This window comes from Canis aureus, chromosome 19, assembly GCF_053574225.1.
Source record: "Canis aureus isolate CA01 chromosome 19, VMU_Caureus_v.1.0, whole genome shotgun sequence".
NCBI lineage: Eukaryota > Metazoa > Chordata > Mammalia > Carnivora > Canidae > Canis > Canis aureus.
Window position 1 is genome coordinate 55053956 of NC_135629.1, and position 21922 is coordinate 55075877.

General features: G+C 46.1%; 1 protein-coding gene across 2 annotated transcripts in view; it reads left to right on the forward strand.

Annotated features, from left to right (window-relative positions):
- The window catches only part of MLLT1 (MLLT1 super elongation complex subunit), a 67318-nt gene that overhangs the window by 16678 nt on the left and 28718 nt on the right, over positions 1 to 21922 (forward strand). For both annotated transcript variants that reach the window (XM_077860279.1, XM_077860280.1), the window contains exon 3: positions 23 to 105. In XM_077860279.1, the coding sequence (XP_077716405.1) occupies positions 23 to 105 (83 nt within the window). The remainder of the gene's footprint in view (positions 1 to 22; positions 106 to 21922) is intronic.

The window sequence follows — 21922 nt, forward strand, 5'->3', positions numbered from 1 at the left end:
GCATTTTTCCCTTTCTTTTTAGTGTGCAAGGAGCCCCCTTACAAAGTGGAGGAGTCGGGTTACGCTGGCTTCATCATGCCCATCGAGGTGTACTTCAAAAACAAGGTAGGATCCTGGAATAGCAGCAGTTAGAAGGACACACAGTTCACAGAGGGGGAGGTCGAGCCAGGGATGCATGTTGGAATCACTCGGCGCAGACATTGGGTAGTGTGCTGGCTCCATGGAGTGTGGTGTCCATCTCCTGTGAAAGGTGGGGCTGGGGAACTGGCCTGCTGGGACAGCGGTGGGGAGTGCAGGCGGACATGGCCTCCCACTCAGTTGCCCTGTAGGTGTGTGTCAGCCATGACATGCCGCGACAGGGCCAGGTTCTGTGGATGGTCTCAGGGGCTTAGTCACCGGGCCAGAAGCAGTGGCCAAGATGCAGGAATTACGTAAACGTCCAATGGTAGGCCAGTGATTAGATGTGTTTATGGTGCATCTGTACAGAACCTTCAATGACCTGGGGGGGTGGGGGTGGGGGGTTAATATTGTTGAGTGAAAGAAGTAAGCTTATGTATATTATTCATAGAGAAAAGGGATTGGGTCCACCAAAAATGTTAAAAGGGTAATCTAGGTGGTAGGATTGTAAGGGGTTTTTGTTTTATTTTCTTCCATGTGTTTTTTTTTAAACACAATGTATGTGTGTGTGTATATATATATATATATATATATTTACATGTGTTTTATTTCGTCTGGGCTGCTATATAAACAACAGAAATTTACTGCTTACAGTTCTGGAGGCTGGGACGCCCTAGATCAGTGTGACCACTCAGCGGGGGAGGGCCCTCTCTGGGTCACAGACTTGCTCTGTCCTCAGGAGGTCTGTGTCGGGTATTATTATTATTATTATTATTACTGTTAATTTATTTGAGAGAGAATAAAAAAACATGAGTGGGGAGAGGGACAGAGGGAGAAGCAGGCTCCCCACTGAGCAGGGAGCCTGACTCGACCCTGGGATTATGATCTGAGTCAAAGGCAGACGCTTAACTGACTGAGCCACCCAGGTGCCCCAGTCTCTTCCATAACACTCATCCCATTTAAGAGGGCTCTACCCCCAGGACCTGATCACCTTCTGAGGTCCTACCTCCTCATTCCATCACCTCCTGGAGTTAGGACTCCACATAAGGAATTTTACGGGTCACATTCAAACCATAGCATTTTTTTTTTAAAGCCCAGGGATTAAAATAAAACAAAAACAAAAAAAGAGCCTTTCTGGAGCCTGCCTCTGCTCCTCACAGGCGCCACCAAGAGGCCATGGTGAGCTTTCCTGGCTCAGAGATGTGCTTTTCCATAGGCACAGTTAGACTGCAGGCAGCTCTGCCTTGTTTTAGGAAGGAGAGAGCTCCCTGGGAGGCTAGCTGATGCCACCACTTGCCTAATGAGTCCCTTGTTTATACCTGGCTCTTCTGCAAACCACCAGGCAGCAAGGGCCTGTGGGAGTGGTGCTCAGGTGTGCTAACCTACTGGGAGCCGAGTGCCATTTCGCTGGTATAACTCAGTGGGATTTGGCTGTGGCCCGTCTTGGGCCCAGGTCACAGAAGCCTGGATCATCCCGAGACTTTTGGGGGAGAAGACCCCAGGCCAAGGGAGTGGCCACTCTTGAAAGAGGAGGCCAGCCTGTGTGTGGGGCAAAAGCTCCATGTCTCTTCAGCAAGGGCAGAGGAGAAGAGGAGAGACCACCCTGCTGGGACTGGGGCTGGGCCCCGGGCCCTGCAGCAGGCAGTAGGGCAGTCTTCCGAAGTCCAGCCTGGGGAGGCCTCTCAGTGCTCCAGGAGCATGGAAGAGGGGGTAGGGACTGTGGAGGTGGGACTCCTGCTGGGGTGAGTCTCTAGGCAGGTGTCGCTGGCCTCTTAGCTCCCTGGGGGGGAGCCTGTGCTGGGAGGGGACAAAGGCAGCCTGCTGATGGCTGGGGAGCTTGAGTCCATTTGCAGAAAGCTCTTGGTATTCATGTGCACTGGTGTTCTGAGGGGCAGCTGGTGTGGGACAGCTCATTTCTGGGTTAACTAGATTCATTCCTTTGAGGTTTAGAAGCAGTTTGGGGTCCCCCAGGCCAGCAAGGCCTTTGTGTTTCCTGAGACCTGTCTGCTCTCTGGTCCCTGACACACAGACCTTCCTCTCTCTACTAGGAGCTGTGTTTGCAGCCATCTGGGCACTGGTGGCACCCATGCAGCTTCCTGGTATCCCCTAAGGGCCTGCCAGGAGGCTGGGGCTGAGCCCAAGGGAGGAAGTCCCGCACAGAGGCTGTGCATGGCTGCATCAGTGGCACTGGCTTGTGGAGCCCTTTCTCCTGGCCCAGGGACCCTTGCTGCTGTCCAGGTTTTCTCTCGAGTTGTTGGCAAGAGGCAGGAGCACTTGATGCCTGTGCCTTAGCTGGCACCTGTCCTGTGGTGGTTTCTATGGCCTCTGTTAGTGGCTGTCGCTGCCCCAGGCCTCCAGCCGGCTGGGGGATGCTGCTCAGTTTCACGTACCCCCACAGAAGGCACGGCAGCTCGGAGGGGTCTTGGGGACCATCCAGACCCTGTTCCAGCTTCTTGGCCATGAGCCGCACGGAGCCTTCTGGGGCGCTCACCCTCTAGAGGAGGGGTAGTGCTCAGCGTGGGCAGGGAGGCAGCAGCCCCAGCCCTTACTGCCTCACCCCTCACCTCGCCTGCAGAGTCTGCTGCTGGAAGCCCCACCTGGGCCTAGGGGCTGCTTTCTGTCTTCCCTGGGCTCTGTGGGGGCTCGTGGGCGCCTGCAAGGACTGCTCCATCGGGGCTGCCAGTCACTACAGGACACAGAAGCGTTGGGTTTTTTTGTTTGTTTTTAGCTTCATTGAGGTGTAACTGACAAAATCATAAGACATTTAAAGTGCAGCACGTGATGATTTGGCAGTTGCATTCATTTGTAAGAGGATTTTCCCCATTGTGTCAACTAACACATCTACCACCTTTTGTTGGGTGGGGGTAGGGTGGGGGGGACACTTAAGTTCTACTCTTTCAGCAAATCTCAGGTAATGGTAAATTACCAGCTATAGTTGCCATGTTACACATCAGATCCTCAGAACTTATTCATCCTACAGCTGAACATTTGCAGCCTTTCACCAACCTCTCCCCACTGCCTCTGATAACTACTTTCTACTCTTTCTAGAATTTTTTATTTTTTAGGTCCCACATATAAGTGATATAGTTGGTGTCTGTCTTTCTCTGTCTGGCTTATTTCACTTAGCATAATTTCTCCAGGTTCATCTGTGAAGGATTTTCTTCTTCAAAATTTCAAGCCCATTGAGATTTCCCAAGGTCCAAATCCCAAGCCAAATAATATTCCGCTGTTTGTGTGAGCGCTTGCCACATTTTCTTGATCCATTTATCCTTCAGTGGGTACTTAGGTTGTTTACCAGAGCAGCATTTTTTTCTGATTTTGAGGCTGGAGCCAGGCCCCTGTGTCTCCAAGCCCCTCAAGATTGCTGTGGACTGAGCCCCAGAGAGAGTGTCTCCTGCTCCAGCTTACACAGCAGGTTGGCGGAGAGCCGAGGTGGCCCAGCATTTCCTCCCTTCTGGCACGTCCACTACCTGGGATTTTATGAAGTGAAGTTCACCTCCCGACGCCAGGAGATCATTTCAGTGATTAAGAACACTTGTCGGGATCCCTGGGTGGCGCAGCGGTTTGGCACCTGCCTTTGGCCCAGGGCGCGATCCTGGAGACCTGGGATCGAATCCCACATCAGGCTCCCGGTGCATGGAGCCTGCTTCTCCCTCTGCCTATGTCTCTGCCTCTCTCTCTCTCTCTGTGTGTGACTATCATAAATAAAAAATTAAAAAAAAAAAAAAAAGAAAAAAAAGAACACTTGTCCCAGAGAAGAGCCGCTTCTCTCCCTTTTTATGTTTTGGTCTGCGTGGGAACTGCACGTGAGAGCGGCCCTCCAGGCTGAGCTACCCTGTGTGTATCGAATCTCAGACCACGTATCTGAGGGTGGCCAGGGAGCTCTTGGAGGGAGAATCAAGTGCCTGACCTTTGCAGTCCTCTGGCTTGGCAGGTGGCTTTGTGGGGCTGGCTACGTGTTCGGGGTGTTTGGGTGGGCGTGGTTGGCGCTGTTTATTGAGACCCCCTTCTCAGCCTTGTGCGGTGGGGGAGACCTAGGCCAGCCACATGCAGAAGCCCCAGGTGTTATGAAACCCAATTTGCAGATGCAACCTGCGCACCCCTAGAGGAGCCACAGGGAAGGTCTCCACCCTGGGCCACTGCGTTCTCAGGGTCTTGTAGTGCTCTCTTGAGCCCTGCAGCCGGACTTCCATACTGAGTTCCCAAGGTTCCACCCCTCCGTCCTGCCCCTGGTGGGGAACAAAGGGAATTCCTGGTGAGCCTTTGGCCGTAGGACTTGTCCCTCCTGGGCACAGCATCCTCACCTATACTGGGGCATCGAAGAGGAAGCAGAGAGGACCCCTCTGAGGGTGTTCTAAATCCCTGTGTGCTCTTTTCAGTCCAGTCAGGATCCCTGGACTTTCTTACTTGGAGTGAGCAGGCATATGTGTGTGTGTGTGTGTGTGTGTGTGTGTGTGTATTGCAAGGGCAGGGTGGACCCAGTGCCCCTGGAGCTTCTAGTCCCAGCTCTTTGCCCTCCCTGGCATGCCGCCACTTCCCCAGGTGCCCCTTTAGAGGGCGCACGTGTGCAGCTCACCACCCTTGTGTGTCCAGCAATCCAGGGTGGCCTCTGGTTCAAGTTAAGAGGTTTTGTTGGAGTCTGGTTTCTTGAGGTACAATTTACTTAACAGTATGGTTCTCTCATTTTAGGTATCGTAGGTTTTTAAAATTTCGGCTCGTGTTTCCATTTGAAATCTGTTGGTGCACAGCTGTTTTTTCTGTTTAAAAAAAAGGGGGGGGGAGATCCTGTTCCTTGGTGTTGACTTGTCTGACCGATTCCTGTAGAGGCTCATGTGCCTGGGGCAGCAGTGCCTCTGTGAGCCTGAGTGCAGAACTGCAGCATGTTCTTACTCAGGACAAATGCTGGACTTCTCTGTTCCTGGAGGAGGTTTTGCCCCCAGAGCTCTAGAGGGCGGCCCTGCACTGGGAAAGCCCAGGAAGGCAGGCCTGCTGTGGGAGGGGCCAGGGACTTGTGAGTCCAGCAACACACAGGTCCTGTGGGGTGTGTGCCCTGGGCCAGGTGCTCTGCTAAGCAGGTGCTTACTGAGTCTCCAGAGGAGGCCTGGCGGGAGCTGATCTCCCCAGTCTCTGGAGGAAGGAGCTCCTGGATAGCCGGTCACTTGGTGAAGGCCACGCAGTAATTGGCAGACTGGGATTCGAGCCAGCAGAGCCTGTGATTGTGTATGTACACCTGTTACATACATACCCCAGACAGGCATGACCTAGGGCATCCGCTGGTCACAAATCCTGGTGTTTGCTTACATCCGGGGGACAGGGCCAGTGTTTTAGGTATTGTGTTCTGCAGCTGTCTGATTGCAGGTCCCTGTTTTTGAAGTTTTGTGAAAATCAGACAGTTGTGGGGAAGTGAACACCAGTTCTCTGCAAAAGGAGCTTCTATAGGTTTAGAGTACTGGTTGAAGCAGGGGCATTATGAATGGATCTCCTGATGGCTTTTCCACCCTGACTATAGGCAAGAGTTGCATTTGGTTCTTCAGCTGTAGGTGAGGGAAGTTGATCTTTGAGACAGTAGGCAGAGGGGGAAGTGAGTGGACAGGTTACTTCCCTGGGCCTCAGTTTCTCTATCTCCAAGATGGGGTTTTCAGGGCTGGTGGGAAGACTCAGAGAGATGAAAGGCAAAGCACTTGGCCCAGTGCCCATCACTTAGGAGCATTTGGTAAGCGTGTGTTATTACTGTTGCTGTGGGGATGGTGTCCTCTCCTGCTGGTTAATCTGCGTAAGAAAGGTGAGTGGAGACAGCAGCTTCTGAGGCCCACAGGCCCAGAGGAGGTCAGGGTTCCAGAGATGAAGAAAGATGACCTTTAGCTTTTCTGGTGAGTGGGGTGGATCTATGCCCACAGGAAAAAAAAAAAAAGGCACTTTCTCAAGCACAGGACATTTTCTCGTGTAAGCCTGAGGGGTTTTTAGCCTCTCCTGACCCTGACTATGGCATTGTCCGTAAAATGAAGGAATTCTACTTTATGTGGTGTTTGGCAGTAGTACTTATGTGAGGCCGCACTCCGTCTGACCTGTTGGCAGGATGTTCTTTTACACATAAAGCACTCCTTTACCCCAACGGGAAAAAAAATTGGACTGGGAGGGGGAGCTTTGTCTTATTACAAGAATAATATTATGTGCATTAGTGAGCATTTTTATTATACCACTTCTGACCCCAAATGGGAGGTGTCCTTTCTAAGGCCACTTCTCCAGCTCTGACTCTGCAGACACTGGTTGGGTGTCCTACAATTAGATTCAATTCTGACATTATCTATTTGCAGCTAGGACAGGCCCCAGAGGTTAAGGACTCGGCCCCATAGAACTGCCCCCACTTGAAATGCCAGTTGCAAGCCCAGGCCTTCCATATTTTTAACTGATGAGTTCTCCCCTCTTCAGGTTACATAATTTGCTAGAAAAGCCTGGAAAACTCTGACAAACGTTTTACTTAACAGTTGATTATAAGGGATACAATTGAAGAACGACCATACGGAAGAGGTGTGTGAGGTTGGAGGTGTAGAGCTTCTGTGTTCTCCCATGGCACGCTACCCTCCCAGCACCTCCTGAATTCACCAACGTGGTGCTCTCCAGGCCCCATTGGTTAGGGGTTTTTATGGAGGTTCATCACATAGGCATGACTGATTAAGATCACTGGGCATTGGTGAGTCACAGCCTTCAACCCCTCACCCGTCTCTGGAAGTTGGGAGGTGGGGCTGGAAGATTCAGTCTTTTCATCAAGGCTTGGTCTTTCTGGCAACCAGCCCCATCCCACCACCCCTGTCTAGGGGCCCACCGAGGGTTGCCTCCTTAGAACCAAAGATGCCCCATCACTCAGGACATTCCAAAGGTTTTGGAGATCTGTGCCAGGAACCAGGAACAAAGCCCAGATGTCTTTCTATGATACCACAGTTATCAAATAAAGTCTTTTCTGATAGAGGTGAAATTCACATACAGTTAACTATTTTATTTTATTTTTAAGATTTTAATTATTTATTCATGAGAGACACAGAGGGAGAAGCAGGCTCCCTGTGGTGAGCCTGGTGTGGGCTTTGATCGCAGGACCCTGGGATCATGACCTTAGCCAAAGGCAGACTCTGCTCAACTGCTGAGCCACCCAGGCATCCCTGTAGTTAACCATTTTATTTAATTTTTTCCTTTAAGATTTTATTTACTCATGAGAGACAGAGAGAGGGAGAGAGGGAGGGAGGCAGAGACACAGGCAGAGGGAGAAGCAGGCTCCATGCAGGGAGCCCAATGTGGGACTCGATCCTGGGACTCCAGGATCATGCTCTGGGCCGAAGGCAGGTGCTAAACTACTGAGCCCCCGCAGGGATCCCCTGTAGTTAACCATTTTAAAGTTAAAATTTTCCATCTCTCCATTGTCCCCACCCGCACCTTCTGATAACCTCAAACCTGCTTTCTTTCCCATGGGTTTGCCTATTCCAGACACTTCATCTGAAAGGAGCCATACAATTTGTGTCCTTTGGTGTCTGGCTGCTTTCACTTAGTGTTGTTTTTCCAAGGTTCCCCTGCTTTGCAGCGTGTGTCGATGCTCCATTTCTTCTTATGACTGAGTAACACTGCAGCGTGTGGTGGCTACACAGGCCATTCCCCTTAGTCACAGGGGTCATGTTCTGTAACATCCCCATCAGCACAGAATTAGTGACAACTGAGCCACTGTTGCCAGGGGAAGGGAATGCAGGATTGGGCTCCTGGGAGCCTCTGGTCCTACGTTCGTCGACTGATTGATATGTGGCCATGTGTTCTGTGTGTTTTCGTCTACAGACACCGTATTTAATGTGTACTGTGACTTCATTAACTCTGAACTCACGGCCAGCTGCCTGAACCACGCCTGTCTAACGGATTTTCTTTGTAAGGCACCTCACAGCCGTCCTGTGTTTAGGCCCTACATAACATTTCAGCTTCATTCCTGGGGCTCTTTCAGACAGCAAAATCACCAACAAAAAGCACAAAATGTGAAAACTATGGCACTGAACAGACCACAAGAAGGTCACTGTTGACAGCCTGAGAGCTGAGACAGGAAGGCAGAGCTCCACCATGTTCTGTGTCAGCTGGGTACGAGCATGTCGGGAAGCTCAAAGTTTTCGCCCCTCCATGCATGTCTGTGAACGAATGTGAAAGCCACAAGTGTTGATTTTCGGTTTATAAATACATTTTAGTGAGTAGCCAAATTTACAAATATGGAATGCATGAACAGTGAGGATCATCTACGCTATAATTTGTTTATTCGTTCATCTGTTGGTAGACATGTGGGCTGCTTCCGCTTATTTGCTACTGTGAATCGTGCTGCTATAAGCATCCTTGTCCATGTACGTGTTGGAGTTCCAGTTTCGATTTCTTTTGGGTGTGTACCTAGGAGTGGAATTGCTGGGTCATGTGTTAATTCTGTCTTTAACCTTTACGAGGAACTGCCAAACTGCTTGCTATACTGGCTGCACCATTTTATATTCCCACCAACAATGTACAAGGGCCCCTATTTCCCACAAACTCCTTGATGCTTATTATTTTCCATTAAAAAAAATTGGGGGGGGGGATGCCTGGATGGCTCAGTGGTTTAGCGCCTGCCTTCAGCCTGGGGCATGATCCTGGAGTCCCAGGATTGAGTCCCACATTGGCCTCCTTGTATGGAGCCTGCTTCTCCCTCTGCCTGTGTCTCTGCCTCTCTCTCTCTCTCTCTCTCTCTCTCAGGAATAAAAAAAAAAATCTTAAAAAAAAATTTTTTTTATAGCCTTCCTAGTGAGTATGAAATGGTATCTCATTGAGGTTTCGATATACATTTCCTTAAAGACCAATGATAGTGAATATTTCCCAAGCTTATTGGCCATTTGTATACCCTGTTTGGAGAAATAGCTATATACTTCCTAAGTCTATTTTTAATTGGATTGTTTTTAATTGGACTTTTGTTGTGGAGTTATGAGTTCTTTATATGTTCTGGATAGTAAACCCTTACCAGATGTGTGACTTACAAATATTTTCTCCCATCCCATAGATTGTTTTATCATGTTCTGATTATGTCCTTTTATGTGTAAAAGTTTTTGATTTTTATGAAGTTCAATTTATCTATTTTTGTTTGTTATTCACACTTAGAATATAAAATCTCAGACTCCATTGCCAAATCAAAAGTTGTGAATGTTTTTCCTGTGTTTACTTTACTTTTATAGTTTTACATCTTATATTTAGGTAGTGTATAATTTTGAGTTAATTTCTATAAATGCCATCAGATGGGGCTCAATTCATTCTTTTGCATGTGATTATTGGTTTGTCCCAGCACCATTTGCTTGAGAGACTACTTTTCTTGTTGAGTTGTCTTAGCATTCTTGTTGAAGATTAGGTGGCCATAGATATTTGGGTTTATTTCTGAACTCTCAATTCTATTCCATTGGTCTTTGTGACATTATATTTTGATTGTTGTAATTTTATAGGAAGTTTTGAAATTAGGAAATGACAGCCCTCTGATTTTGTGGGGGTTTTGTTTGTTTATTTTTTAATGTGGGTTTTGGTTTTTTGAGGCCTCTGCGATTCCATATGAGTTTTATGTTTGGCTTTCCGTTCTTGCAAAAAAGACCACTGGAATTTTGATATGGATTGCATTGAATCTGTAAATCACTTGGGAGACATTACTCTTCTAACGATATTAAGTCTTCCAATCCACAAACATGGGAAGTCTTTCCATTTAATTAAGTTTTCTTTAATTTCAGCATTTTTCTGTACTTTTCAGTATACAAGTCATTTACCTTCTTGTTTAAATTCATTCCTAGGTATTTTATTCTTTTGCATGCTGTTGTAAGTGGAATCGTTTTAATTTCCTTCTTGGATTGTTCGTTGGTGGTATGTAGAAACAACTGATTTTTGTGTGTTGATCTTATGCTTGCAACTTTACTGAACCTGTTTATTTTTTTGTAGCTTCTTTGGGATTTTCTACATGTGAGATGCTATCAGCAAGTGGACATAATTTTACTTCTTCCTTTCCAACTTGGATGCCCACCTCCCTCCTTTCCCTCCCTCTTGCCTCATTGCTCTGGCTAGGACTTCCAGTACAGTATTGAATAGTAATGGTGAAAGTGGCCCATCCTTAGCTTGTTCCTCATCTTAAGTTTTAAAGCTTAAGGCTGAGTTTTCAGTCTTCTGCCATTGAGTATGGTGTTCATGGTAGGTTTTTCATGTTTGTCCTTTCCAGGTTAAGGAAGCTCCCTTCTGTTCCTAGCTTTCTGTGTGTTTTCATCATGAAAGGGCCTTACATTTTTGTGAACTCTTTTTCTGCCTTTGTTGAGATAATCACTTGGGTTGTTTTCCTTTGTTTGTTTTTATTTTTAAAGATTTCTATTTATTCATGAGAGACAGAGAGAGTGGCAGAGACATAGGCAGAGGGAGATGCAGGTTCCCTGCAGGGAGCCTGATGTGGGACTCGATCCCTGGACCCGGGGATCACGCCCTGAGATGAAGGCAGAAACTCAACTGCTGAGCCACCGAGGCGTCCCTTGTTTTTGTTTTATTAATGTGGCCATATTATGTTTTGATTGGTTTTCTTATATTGAACCACCCTTGCATTCCTGGGATAGATAGTGGTTATGTATATAATCTTAAGTATATTATTTTTTTTTTTTAATTTTCATTTTGTTTATGATAGTCACACAGAGAGAGAGAGAGAGAGGCAGAGACATAGGCAGAGGGAAAAGCAGGCTCCATGCACCGGGAGCCCGACGTGGGATTCGATCCTGGGTCTCCAGGATCGCGCCTTGGGCCAAAGGCAGGCGCCAAACCGCTGCGCCACCCAGGGATCCCAATCTTAAGTATATTAAATGCTAGTGTTTCTTTGAGGAATCTTTATTTGTAGGGAATATTGGCCTGTTCTCTTGTGGGGTTTTTTGTCTTTGGTATTGAAGTAATGCTGGCTTCTTAGAATATGTTAGGAAGTATTCCTTCCTCTTCTGGTTTCGGAAGAGTTTGAGTAGAAAGGTGTTAATTCTTTGAATGTTTGGTAGAGTTTACCAGTGAAACCATCTGGTTCTGGACTTTTCCCTAATGACTAAAGGCGATGAGTGTGTTTTCCTATGCATCTTTGTTATTCTCTCTAAAGAAGTGTCTGAATGTTCGGAGTGTCTGCCATTTTCTAAAAGTAGTCTGTTTTCTTACTGAATTTGGGAGATTTCTTTATATTTCTGGATACTAGTCCTTTACAATACTTTTAATTGGTGGCTTGTCTCCTCAGGCTCTCAGGACTGTCTTGCAAAGGACAGAAGTTCTTGGTTTTGATGGAGTCCATTTTATTGATTTTGCCTTTACCAGTTTGTAGTGTGTGAGGGTGTGTGTGTCTGTGACATAATACTTATCATTTTAGCCATTTTTAAATGTACAACTCCATGGCATCAAGCACATGTACAGTACTGTGCAACCATCACTACTATTTCCAGAGCTTTTTGATCATCCCAAATAAAACCATGCCAATGAAACAATCTCTCCTCCCCCTGCCCTTGGGAACCTCTGTTCTACTTTCTTTCTCTGTGAACTTGCCTGTTGTAGGGACCTTGTACAATGCTGGTCCTTTGTTATTTGGGTCTCTCTGCTGAGCGCCATGTTCTCAGGGTTCATCCATGTTGTAGCATGGGTCAGTGCCTCATTCCTTTTTTTAAAGGAGTACTTTTAAAAATAGTACTGTGTGGATATAGCCGCCGCATTTTGCTTATCCATTTATCTATCTAGAGACACTTGAGTTGCTTCCATGTTTTAGCTCCTGTGAACACTGCCATTATGAACATGAACATAGAAGTATCTCTTTGAGATCCTGCTTTAATTCTTTTGGGTATATATCCAGACATGCAATTACTAGGACATATGGTAAATCTATTTTTAATATTCTGAAGAACCACCATGCTGTTTTCCACAACAGCTGTACTGTTGCAAGGTCGCCGAGTGCAATGGCCAAGAAAGAATTCCTGAGACGGGGTATGGTGCAACTTAGTTTATGTAAGTAGCACAGGGACAAGACCCATGGGCAGAAAGGGGCTCTACTTTTGTTGTATAGAGCTGGTAGTTATATGCTTAGTGCTGAAGGGGGAAGGGATGGGCAAGGAGTATTAGGTCATAAATGTTTTCTTCAAATTTCTACTTGAAAAACTACTTTCGCAAGATTTCTCTGGTGCTTATCACTCAGTTCGATGTTAACTATCGGTGAGATGTAGAGGCAGTCATGAGCCCCTTGAAGAATGTAGCAACCGGCATGTATCTGATCCTTACCAGAACTATGCAGTCTATAGGTCAGCCTTCCAGGCTCATGGTGAACATTTTTCTGCTTCTATCCATCAGTGTTGAAATATTAACAATATGAAGCCTTCCAGTCCACAAATATAGATGTCTTTCCATTTCTGTCTTTTTTTCATTTCTTTCAGTGGTGTTTTGTAGTTTTTATTGTACAAATCTTTTACCTCCTTGGTTAATTCCTAAGTATTTTACTCTTTTTGATGCTATTGTAAGTGGATTTGTTCTCACTTTGTTCCTTGTTAGCATATAGAAATGCAGTTGATTTTTTTGTGTTGATTTTGTATCCCATAACTTTGCTGATTTATTTGTTTGAACAGTTTGTGTGTGTGTGTGTGTGTGTGTGTGTGTGTGGTGTGTCTTAGGGTCTTCTACATATAAGAGGATATCTGGGACGCTTGGGTGGCTCAGTGGTTGAGCATCTGCCTTCGGCTCAGGCTGTGATCCCAGGGTCCCAGGATTGAGTCCCACGTCGGGCTCCCTGCATGGAGCCTGCTTCTCCCTCTGCCTGTGTCTCTGCCTCTCTCTGTGTCTCTCATGAATAAACAAGTAAAATCTTTTAAAAAAAATAAGAGGATATTATCTGCTAACAATAATTTTGCTTTTTCCTTTCCAATTTTGATGCTTTTGTTTTAGCTTTTCTTTTTCTTGCCTTGTGCTCTGGCCATGACTTCCAGCACTGTGTTAAATACAAGTGGCGAGAGGCATCCCGGCCTTGTTGCTGATCTTGGAGGAAAAGGGCTCCATCTTTCCCCCTTGAGTGTGGTGTTGCCTGTGGGTTTTCTATATGTGGCTTTTATTATGTTGAGATAGTTTCCTTCTGTTTCTAGTTTGCTGAGTGTTGTTTTTCATCAAAAAAGAGCATTGAATTATGTCCAGTGTTCTTTTCTACATTTATTGAGATGATTATGGGATTTTTTTTTTTAATATTGCCGTACTTCAGATAATTTTATCTTTAGGAAACGAGCATTTAATGATAACCTAGGCCAGGGGCCCATTTTACAGGCAGGAAAATGACAGATGAGGGACATTAACCTGCCCCAGACTCCACAGTGAGGACGGAGGAAAGCCAGGAGAGGTCTGCCCTCCCCTTCCTCTCGGAGTCTGGTCTTCCCTTCTCTCTCCTGGAACACTGTGCTTTTTGCTTTTCCTTGGAACTTAAATGTGTTTGTGTTGATTTGTGTGATGTCTGTTTCTGCCTCTAGAATGTTAGCTCTCGAGGGCAGCACCCCGTCCATCAGTCACGCTCTCGGCTGTCCTGGCCTCCAGCACAGAGATGGCCCTGGGTAAATATTTGTGGAATGAATGAATGGACGGACCAGATGGATTCTAGAGGGGGCAGCTGTGTACGTCAAGAAGTCTTGTGACACGACTGCTGTATGGTGCCCCCCCCCGACCTTTTTAGAGACTGAGGTGAAATTCCTAGAACAGAAAATTAACCAGTTTTAAGTGAACAGTTCAGTGGCATTTTAGTGCATTCACAGTGTTACACAACCACCACCTGTATCTAGTTCCAGAATATTTTCTTCAGCCCCAAAAGAAAGGCTATGCCCGTTGAGCACTTATTCCTCATGTTACCTTGGTATTTGGCTCCTTTCACTTGGTGGAACATTTCTGAGTTCATCTGCATTGTAGCATATATCATACTGTCCTTCTTCGTGCCTGAGTAACATTCCACGGCATGGATGTGGCACAGCCAATGGACATTTGAGCTGTTCGCAGCTTTTGGCTGTCATGAATCGTCTGCTGCCATGAACATGTATGTGCGTGTGCTTGTCTGAATACCAGTCTTCACTCTCTTTGGGTGGATTCCTAGGAGTGGAATTGGTGTGTCATGGTATTTCTGTGTTTAACTTTTTTTTTTCTTTTTTTTTAGTCATCTCAATACCCAATGTGGGGCTTGAAATCATGACCCCATGATCAGGAGTCACATGCTCTTCTGACTGAGCCAGCCAGGCGTCCCCTCTATGTTTAACTCTTTAAGGGACCACCAAACTATTTTCCAGGGTCGCTAAACTGTTTTTACATTCCTGCCAGCAGTGTGTGAGGGCTCGTTTCCTCTACATCCTTGCCAGCACTTCCTTCCTTTTTTTACTTATTAGTTTTTTTCAACCATAGCCATCCTAGTGGGTGTGAAGTGGTATCTCATTGTGGTTTTGAATTGCATTTCCAAAGTGACTGATTATGCCAAGCGTCTTTTCATGTGCTCGTTGGCCAGTAACAGATCCTCTCTGAAAAAACATGTATTCGAGGCTTTTGCCCAGTTTTTAATTGAGTAGTCTTTTTGTTGTTGAGTTGTATGAATTCTGGATAGGTCCCTGTATTTTTTTTATTGTTATTTTTATATATTTTTTGAAGATTTTATTTATTCATGAGAGACACAGAGAGAGAGGCAGAGACATAGGCAGAGGGCGAAGCAGGCTCCCTGTGGGGAACCTGATGCAGGACTTGATCCCAGGACCCCAGGATCATAATCTGAGCCAGAGGCAGACACTCAATCACTGAGCCACCCAGGTGCCCCTGGATAGGTCCCTGTTCTTAAACACTGACAGCAAAACACAGTATTGGACAGAATGAATGTATAACGTGAACATCCTTGAGTAGGGAGTTCAGGGTCATTGAGGGGCATCCAGATGCCCTTGATAACATGTTGACCCAGAAGCCCGTTTGAGCTATGGCTGATTTATTCCTGTGGAAAGTGAACTAACTAGACCAGTATGCTAGGGCCACCCAGGACAAGGGCAGTGTGTTTGGAACTTGGTGTCCTAGGACCAAGAAAGTAAGTGGAGTTTTGCTGAAATGCTCCCTGTATATCTGCATGTTGTCCTGGAAGTGGCCAGATGCATTGGAAGCCCTTCCTGTTCCAGTGTATGAATTACATTGCATATGCTGGCTGTCCAGTAGAAATATTTAAGCCCCCCATGTAATTAAAGTGTTTTTAGTCAGAACGCCTGGGTGACTGAGCGGTTAGGCACTTGTCTTTGGTCCAGGGCGTGATCCTGGGGTCCCAGGATTGAGTCTCACATCGGGCTCCTTGAGAGGAGCCTGCTTCTCTCTTTGCCTATGTCTCGGCCTCTCTCTCTCTCTCTCTGTCTCTCATGAATAAATAAATAAAATCTTTTTTAAAAAATTGTTTTTAGTAGCCACATTTAGAAAGGTCAAAAAAGAAACAGGTGAAATTAATTTTAATAATGTAACTTAGCCCACTATCTCTAAAACATTGGGTCAACATGCAATCAGTATTTTCAAATTCCTGAGATATTTTATATTCTTTTTTCATATTAAGTATTGGAAATTTGGTACGTGTAATCACACTTACTGAATCATCTCAATGTGGACACGAAATTTTATCAGGCAGATTTGATCTGTATTTAGATTCCATGAAATTCACATTTGAAGAAGTAGATTTACAAACTCAAGTTGCGGGGCAGCCCAGGCGGCTCAGCGGTTTAGCGCTGCCTTCAGCCCAGGGTCTGATCCTGGAGACCCGGGATCGAGTCCCACATCAGGCTCCCTCTATGGAGCCTGCTTCTCCTTCTACCTGTGTCTCTGCCTCTCTCTCTCTCTCTGTGTCTCTCATGAATAAATAAATAAATAAAATCTTAAAAAAAAAAAAAAAAAAAACCCACCTCAAGTTGCTCCAGATGTACATAAAGGTGTTTCATTAATAGCCAAGTATGGACTGTCTTATAGTCAAGATTTTTTTTTTTTTGGTAGATTTTAATTTTGAAATAATTTTAGAAACACAGTTGCAGAGACTGTGCAGGGTCCTCATATTCTCCACATCCTGCTTCTGTAATGTTTATATGACCACAGCACACAGTATTAATTCAGATTTATAGACTTCCCCATTTCCTAGTGGATTTCCCCATTTCCTAGTGTTCTTTTTCAGTTCTGGGATCTACTTTAGGATCCTACATTGCATTTAGCATCATGTCTCTTTTGCCTCCTTCAGTCTGTGACAGTTTCTCTGCTTTTCCTTGTCTTTTCTGACTCTGACATTTTAAAAAAGCACTAGCCACGCATTTTGAAGAATGCCCTTCAACTTGGGTTTGTTTGGTGTTTTCTCATGATTATATAGGATTACAGATTTTGATAAGACCACAGAGGTGAAGAGCACCCCCCCCCCCCCATCACATCATACTAGGCAGGACTTGATATTAACTCCACCTGTTACTAAGGTTGTTAACCTCCATCCCTTTGTTAAGCCGCTGCCTGCCAGGCCTCCCCACTGTTGTTACTATTTATCTCTTTCCAGTTATTAGAAGTAACTCAAGTCCAGCCCACACTCAGGCAGAGAGAAATTCAGCTTCACATCCTGGTGGGCATGGTTCAAACCACCATGGTAACTAGTATCTATTTGAAGGAGATACTTTGAAACTATGCAGTTAACCTGTTTCTTTTTCAGTTTTCATCTGGTATATGTTTCAGCAATCCATCAGTGGTGTTGATGATGATTTCCATTTCCTTCATGTCTTTCATTATTCATTGGAGTTTTTCTGTAAGGAAGAGTTGTCCCTTCTTCCCCATTTACATACTTATTCATTCATTCATTTATATCAATATGGATTCATGGATATTTGTTTTTTTCCCTTTAGATTATAATCCAGTCCTATTATTGTTTTCCAACTGATCTCACTCTGACCAATGGGACCTCCTTCAGGGGAACCCCTGTGCCTTTTCGTTATGTCCCCATGGGTTTTCGGGCACCATAGGGTTCTCAGGCTTGTCTTGGGTTTCCCTGCTCTGGCCCTAGAATCAGCCAGTTCTACAGGAGCCCTGCTCCCCTTTGTTAAACAACGGTACATAAAAGCCAAGATCTGGGAATGAAGTGTGCTTTTTGCTAGGGTATCACTGCCTTTGGATCTCTCCTGTGATAGAGCTGGGAGATATGTGCACGTGTACAGTTGACCCTTGAACGGCATGGGTTCAAACTGTGTGAGTCCACTTTGATGTGGATTTTTGGATAAACACTGCTTAGGACTGTAAATGTATTTTTTTCTTCCTTATGATTTTTTAAATAACATTTTATTTTCTCTAGCTTTATTGTTAAAGATTACAGTATGTAATAACAAAACATACAAGATGTGTTTATCAACAGTTTATATTACTGGTAAGGCTTCTAGTCAACAGTAGGCTATTAGTAGTAGTTAAGCTTTGGGGGCACCAAAAGCTTATATGCAGATTTTGGACTGCTGGGGTGAGGGGTGTCAGGGGGTGAGAGGAGATCGGCAGCCTTAACCCCTGTGTTGGTCAAGGGTCACCTGTGCTCACTGCCCCCGCCTGCGTTTTTTTCTGCGTCCATCTGTCAGCGCGTATATCACAGTGAACATCAGCTCATACCAGTGCTTCCACCCCCAGTCCTGCACCAACAAGTCTTTTCTAGCATTCCTCCATCGCTTAGTTGAACTTTCTCTGAAGGGAGAAACCTGACCCTCTTACTGTTGAGCTCCAGCGGACTCGGAAGGTAGTTTCCAAATTGCTGACAGGTACTTCCTGGGAGAAGGAAATTTACCAGTGTGAGGACAGTGTCCGTGTGTCGCTTGCTTGGTCTTGGGCCTCCCAGTGTCCAGCCAAAACACGGCTTCTTCACTAGGTCGTTTATGACAGCCCTGTGGCTCCATCTTATCGGTGTGGTTAGGTCTGCGTTTGATCCATTCGTCACAGTCTACATTCCATTGTGGACCCCTCCTCCTGCCCGTCTGGTGGTGGTTATTGCTGTTTTAGTTTGTTTTCAGTGAAATTCCGGGTTTTGACATGTGGTTGTGCATCTGCCACCACAGCGCCATGCGGATCACTTCCGTCCTCCCCCACGTCCCCTCACGCCGGCCCTTTGAAGTCAGTCCCCTGCCCCGTTGGTCCCTTGGAACCACTCATCTGTTTCCCATCCCTGGAGTTTTGCCTTTTCCAGATCGTCATATAAATGGAACCGCACGGCATGCAGCCCTTTGTGTGTGGCTTCTGTCACTTGGCAAAATGCGCAGAAGATCCCTCCGTGTTGTTGCCTGAATGTGTTGCTTGTTCCTTTTTATCGTGCGGCTGCGCTGTGGTTCATTTACCCGTGCGTGGCTTGAAGGGCATCGCAATTGTTTCCGGTTCTGGGGGATTATGAATAAAGTTGCCCTAAACATTTGTGTGTGGGTTTTTGTATGAACGTAAGTTTTCAGTTCACGTGGGTAACAATCCCGGTTTGGGCGGGGCCTCTGGAGGCACGGAGCAGGTGTGCTTGGCTCTCTAGGCTGTGCCAGCAGCTGTCTGCTGTTCTGCATTCTTGCCTGATGGTCGCTCTTCTCCATTTGCACCTCCCCGGGGGGTTGTATAGTCATGTCTCTCGTTTTTAAAAAATAGCTTCATGGAGAATTTAATTCACATACCATATAATTCATACATTGAAAATATACATTCCATTGGTTTTTAGCATATTCGGAGTTGTGCCACCATTACCACTGATTCCAGAATATTCCTTCACCCACAAAGAAACTCCCCATTAGCAGTCACTCCTCCTCCCCCCTCCCTCTAGTCCCTGGCAACCACTAATTGACTTTGTAGCTATAGATTTACCTCTTCTGAACCTTTCATATAAATGGAATTGTATTTAAAAAAAAATGGAATTGTACAGTGTGTGGCCTCTTCTGACTGGCATCTTTTATTTTGCGTAATGTTCGCAGAGTTCATCCACATTGTGGCACACATCAGTACTTCATTCCTTTTTATGGCTGGATATATTCGATCGTATGAATGGACCACATTTATCTGTTCATCCGTTGATGAGTGTTTGGGTTGTTTCCACTCTTAGCAATTTTGTGTGCAAGTTTTTGTGTGCATATGTTTTCACTTCTTTGGGGCCACATATGTTGGAGTGGAATTGTTGGATCATATGGTAATTCTGTTTAATTTTTTGAGGAACTGCCCTACTTTTTCCTGTAGCAACTGTACCATTTTACATTCCCACCAGCAGCACACAGGGTTCCAGCTTCTCTTGTCTTCTTGCCAAGTACTTCCTGTTTTTTTATTCTAGCCATCCCAGTTGGTGTGAGCTGGTATCCCTAAACCTAAACCTAAACCTAAACTTAAACCTAAACCGAGGGATCCCTGGGTGGCTCAGTGGTTTGGCACCTGCCTTCGGCCCAGAGTGTGATCCTCGAGTCCCAGGATCGAGTCCCATGTCGGGCTCCCTGCAATGGAGCCTGCTTCTTCCTCTGCCTGTGTCTCTGCCTCTCTGTGTCTCTCATGAATGAATAAATAAATCTTTTCTTTTTTAAGATTTTATTTATTTATTCATGAGAGACACAGAGAGAAAGAGGCAGAGACACAGGCAGAGGGAGAAGCAGTCTCCATGCAGGGACCCTGACGTGAAACTCGATCCCGGGTCTCCTGGATCAAGCCCTGGGCTGAAGGTGGCGCTAAACCACTGGGCCACCGGGGTTGCCCTAAATAAATAAATCTAAAAAAAAAAAAAAAAAAAAAGCTAAACTAAACTAAATCTAAATCATGAGGTTTTGATATGCATTAACCTGCTGGCTAATGACAGCATCTTTTCATGTGTTTGTTTGCAGTTCCTTTATTTCCTTTGGTGAAGTGTTCAGAACTCTAGAGGTTTGTTGTTGTTGGTTGGGTTAGTTGTTTTCTTGTTGTTTGAGTTTTAAGGCAATACATTTTGGATACAAGTATCTTTATCTTAATACTGTGATACTGTGAGGGTATTATGGAGGACTCATTCAGAAAGAGGGGAAATGTGTAAGGAAAGGCTTTCCTTAGGAAGCCAGGTTTACCCTGAGATGTGCAGGTGGGTAGGAGTCGGCGGGATGGAGAAGACCAAGAGACACCCTTCTAGGTGAAAGCAGCCACACTGTGTAAGTGGCGAGTCAGGGGCACTTGGGTTCAGAAGGGAGGCTGGTGATTGGCAGGGCAACTCAGCCCAGGCACATTGGGAAGCCATTGGAGTGTGCTGGCCATTGAGGGGAAAGGGAGCACTTCCTTCAGAAAAAGCCCTCTCAGACCTGTATGTGGGGAGTGGGTGTGCTGTTAGACCCTTGGTGAAGGGTTGATCCCTCTGCTGCCTCTGGGTTCATCTGCCTCTGGGTTCATCTGCCTCTGGCCAGGGCTCCACAATCCCCAGCAAAGCACTCATCTCCTGCCCATCCCAGATTGCTTTGTGGTGGCATGGTCACATTACAGAGCATATCTGGTTCAATGTTTTCCGGAAGTAATTCAGTGGCTGCCCGACAGGAAGTACTTGTCTGTGTCCCAGATGGGAGGTGGAGTTGGGGCCCTAAAGTGTCCTCATGGGAGGGAGGCTCCAGGGTTTGGTCTTGGGCATAGTGAGTAGGTGTGGGATGCACCTGGGGGCTGCTGCCTCTCCCTGAGCGTGTGACCCCTGAGGATGCGATCTGCACCCCTCACTCCCCTCCCTCTCTGGGCTAAGATCAGTTCTTACGAGCTCCTTCAGTTTTGCCAGTTGGTAACCCCATGATATACCTGCTAGTGTTCATGGCACTTTGACCTTGGCATGGGAATTGCTGTTGTGGTTTGGTTTTGAGTCATTAGCTGAGGCCAGCAGCTGGACTCAGTAGTTCTAGATCTAAGGCGTCGTTTGATGTGACTTCATTTTCCCTGGGAATCCTCTTAGATCTGATTTTTTCCTTTTCAAAGTCAAGCTGGCTCCTCGTAGTCCTGAGTTTCTGGCTTGGAGTGATTGGCAAAACCAAGAGGAGAGAAGGGAATCAGTTGTGAAATGGGAACAAGAGGTTTTCTACGCCCAAAGCAACTGCTCTTTCATTTCTCATGGTGCCCGGGCCTGAGGCCAGCGGCCCCGCCTGCGCCCTGTGGGTGTTTGTCAGGGAGTGAATGCTGGCCTGGGCACATTTTGGTTTTGAATTTGCAGCTTGGCTGTTTCATGGTGAGATGTACCATCAAAGTAATAACACACTCCGGGAGGAGGAAAAGGTGTGCACGCTGACTTTAAGAGATAGCCCAATTTTCAGAAGTGGTAAAGTATAAAGTTTGTTTTGGTTATTTGCTGCTAATATTAGACATCCTTCCTGCCCTCCACCCCCACCCCCTATAATAAGTTATTATTGGACAGTGAGCCCTAGCCGTCACTAACTCTCCATGGCTTTACTCAAATGCTATTATCTGAGGTCACAGGAGGGGCATTTTGGTACATTTGATTTGGAGGTTTGCATGGTTTTATTTGGAAGAGGTTTTTTTTGTTTTGTTTTGTTTTAAAGTGAGTTAAAACCGTGCTTGCCAGCTTCCTAGCCTACTCAGAGGCATCTTCTTGGACACATCTTGGCTGACTTGTGTTTTGGGGAAACAGCCATGTAGACAGTGTGGTAGGATTGGCAACAAGCTGGTGGGGGCCCCAGGGCCACGGAACCCTGTGCTCTTCTGCCCCTCCCCACCCTCTCTGGAGTGGAAAGGGTCCTGGCCTGTGACACCTTCTCCCCTTGGGCTGGGCTAGGCTTCTCCCACCTGCTCTCAGTTTAGGCTGAGGCTT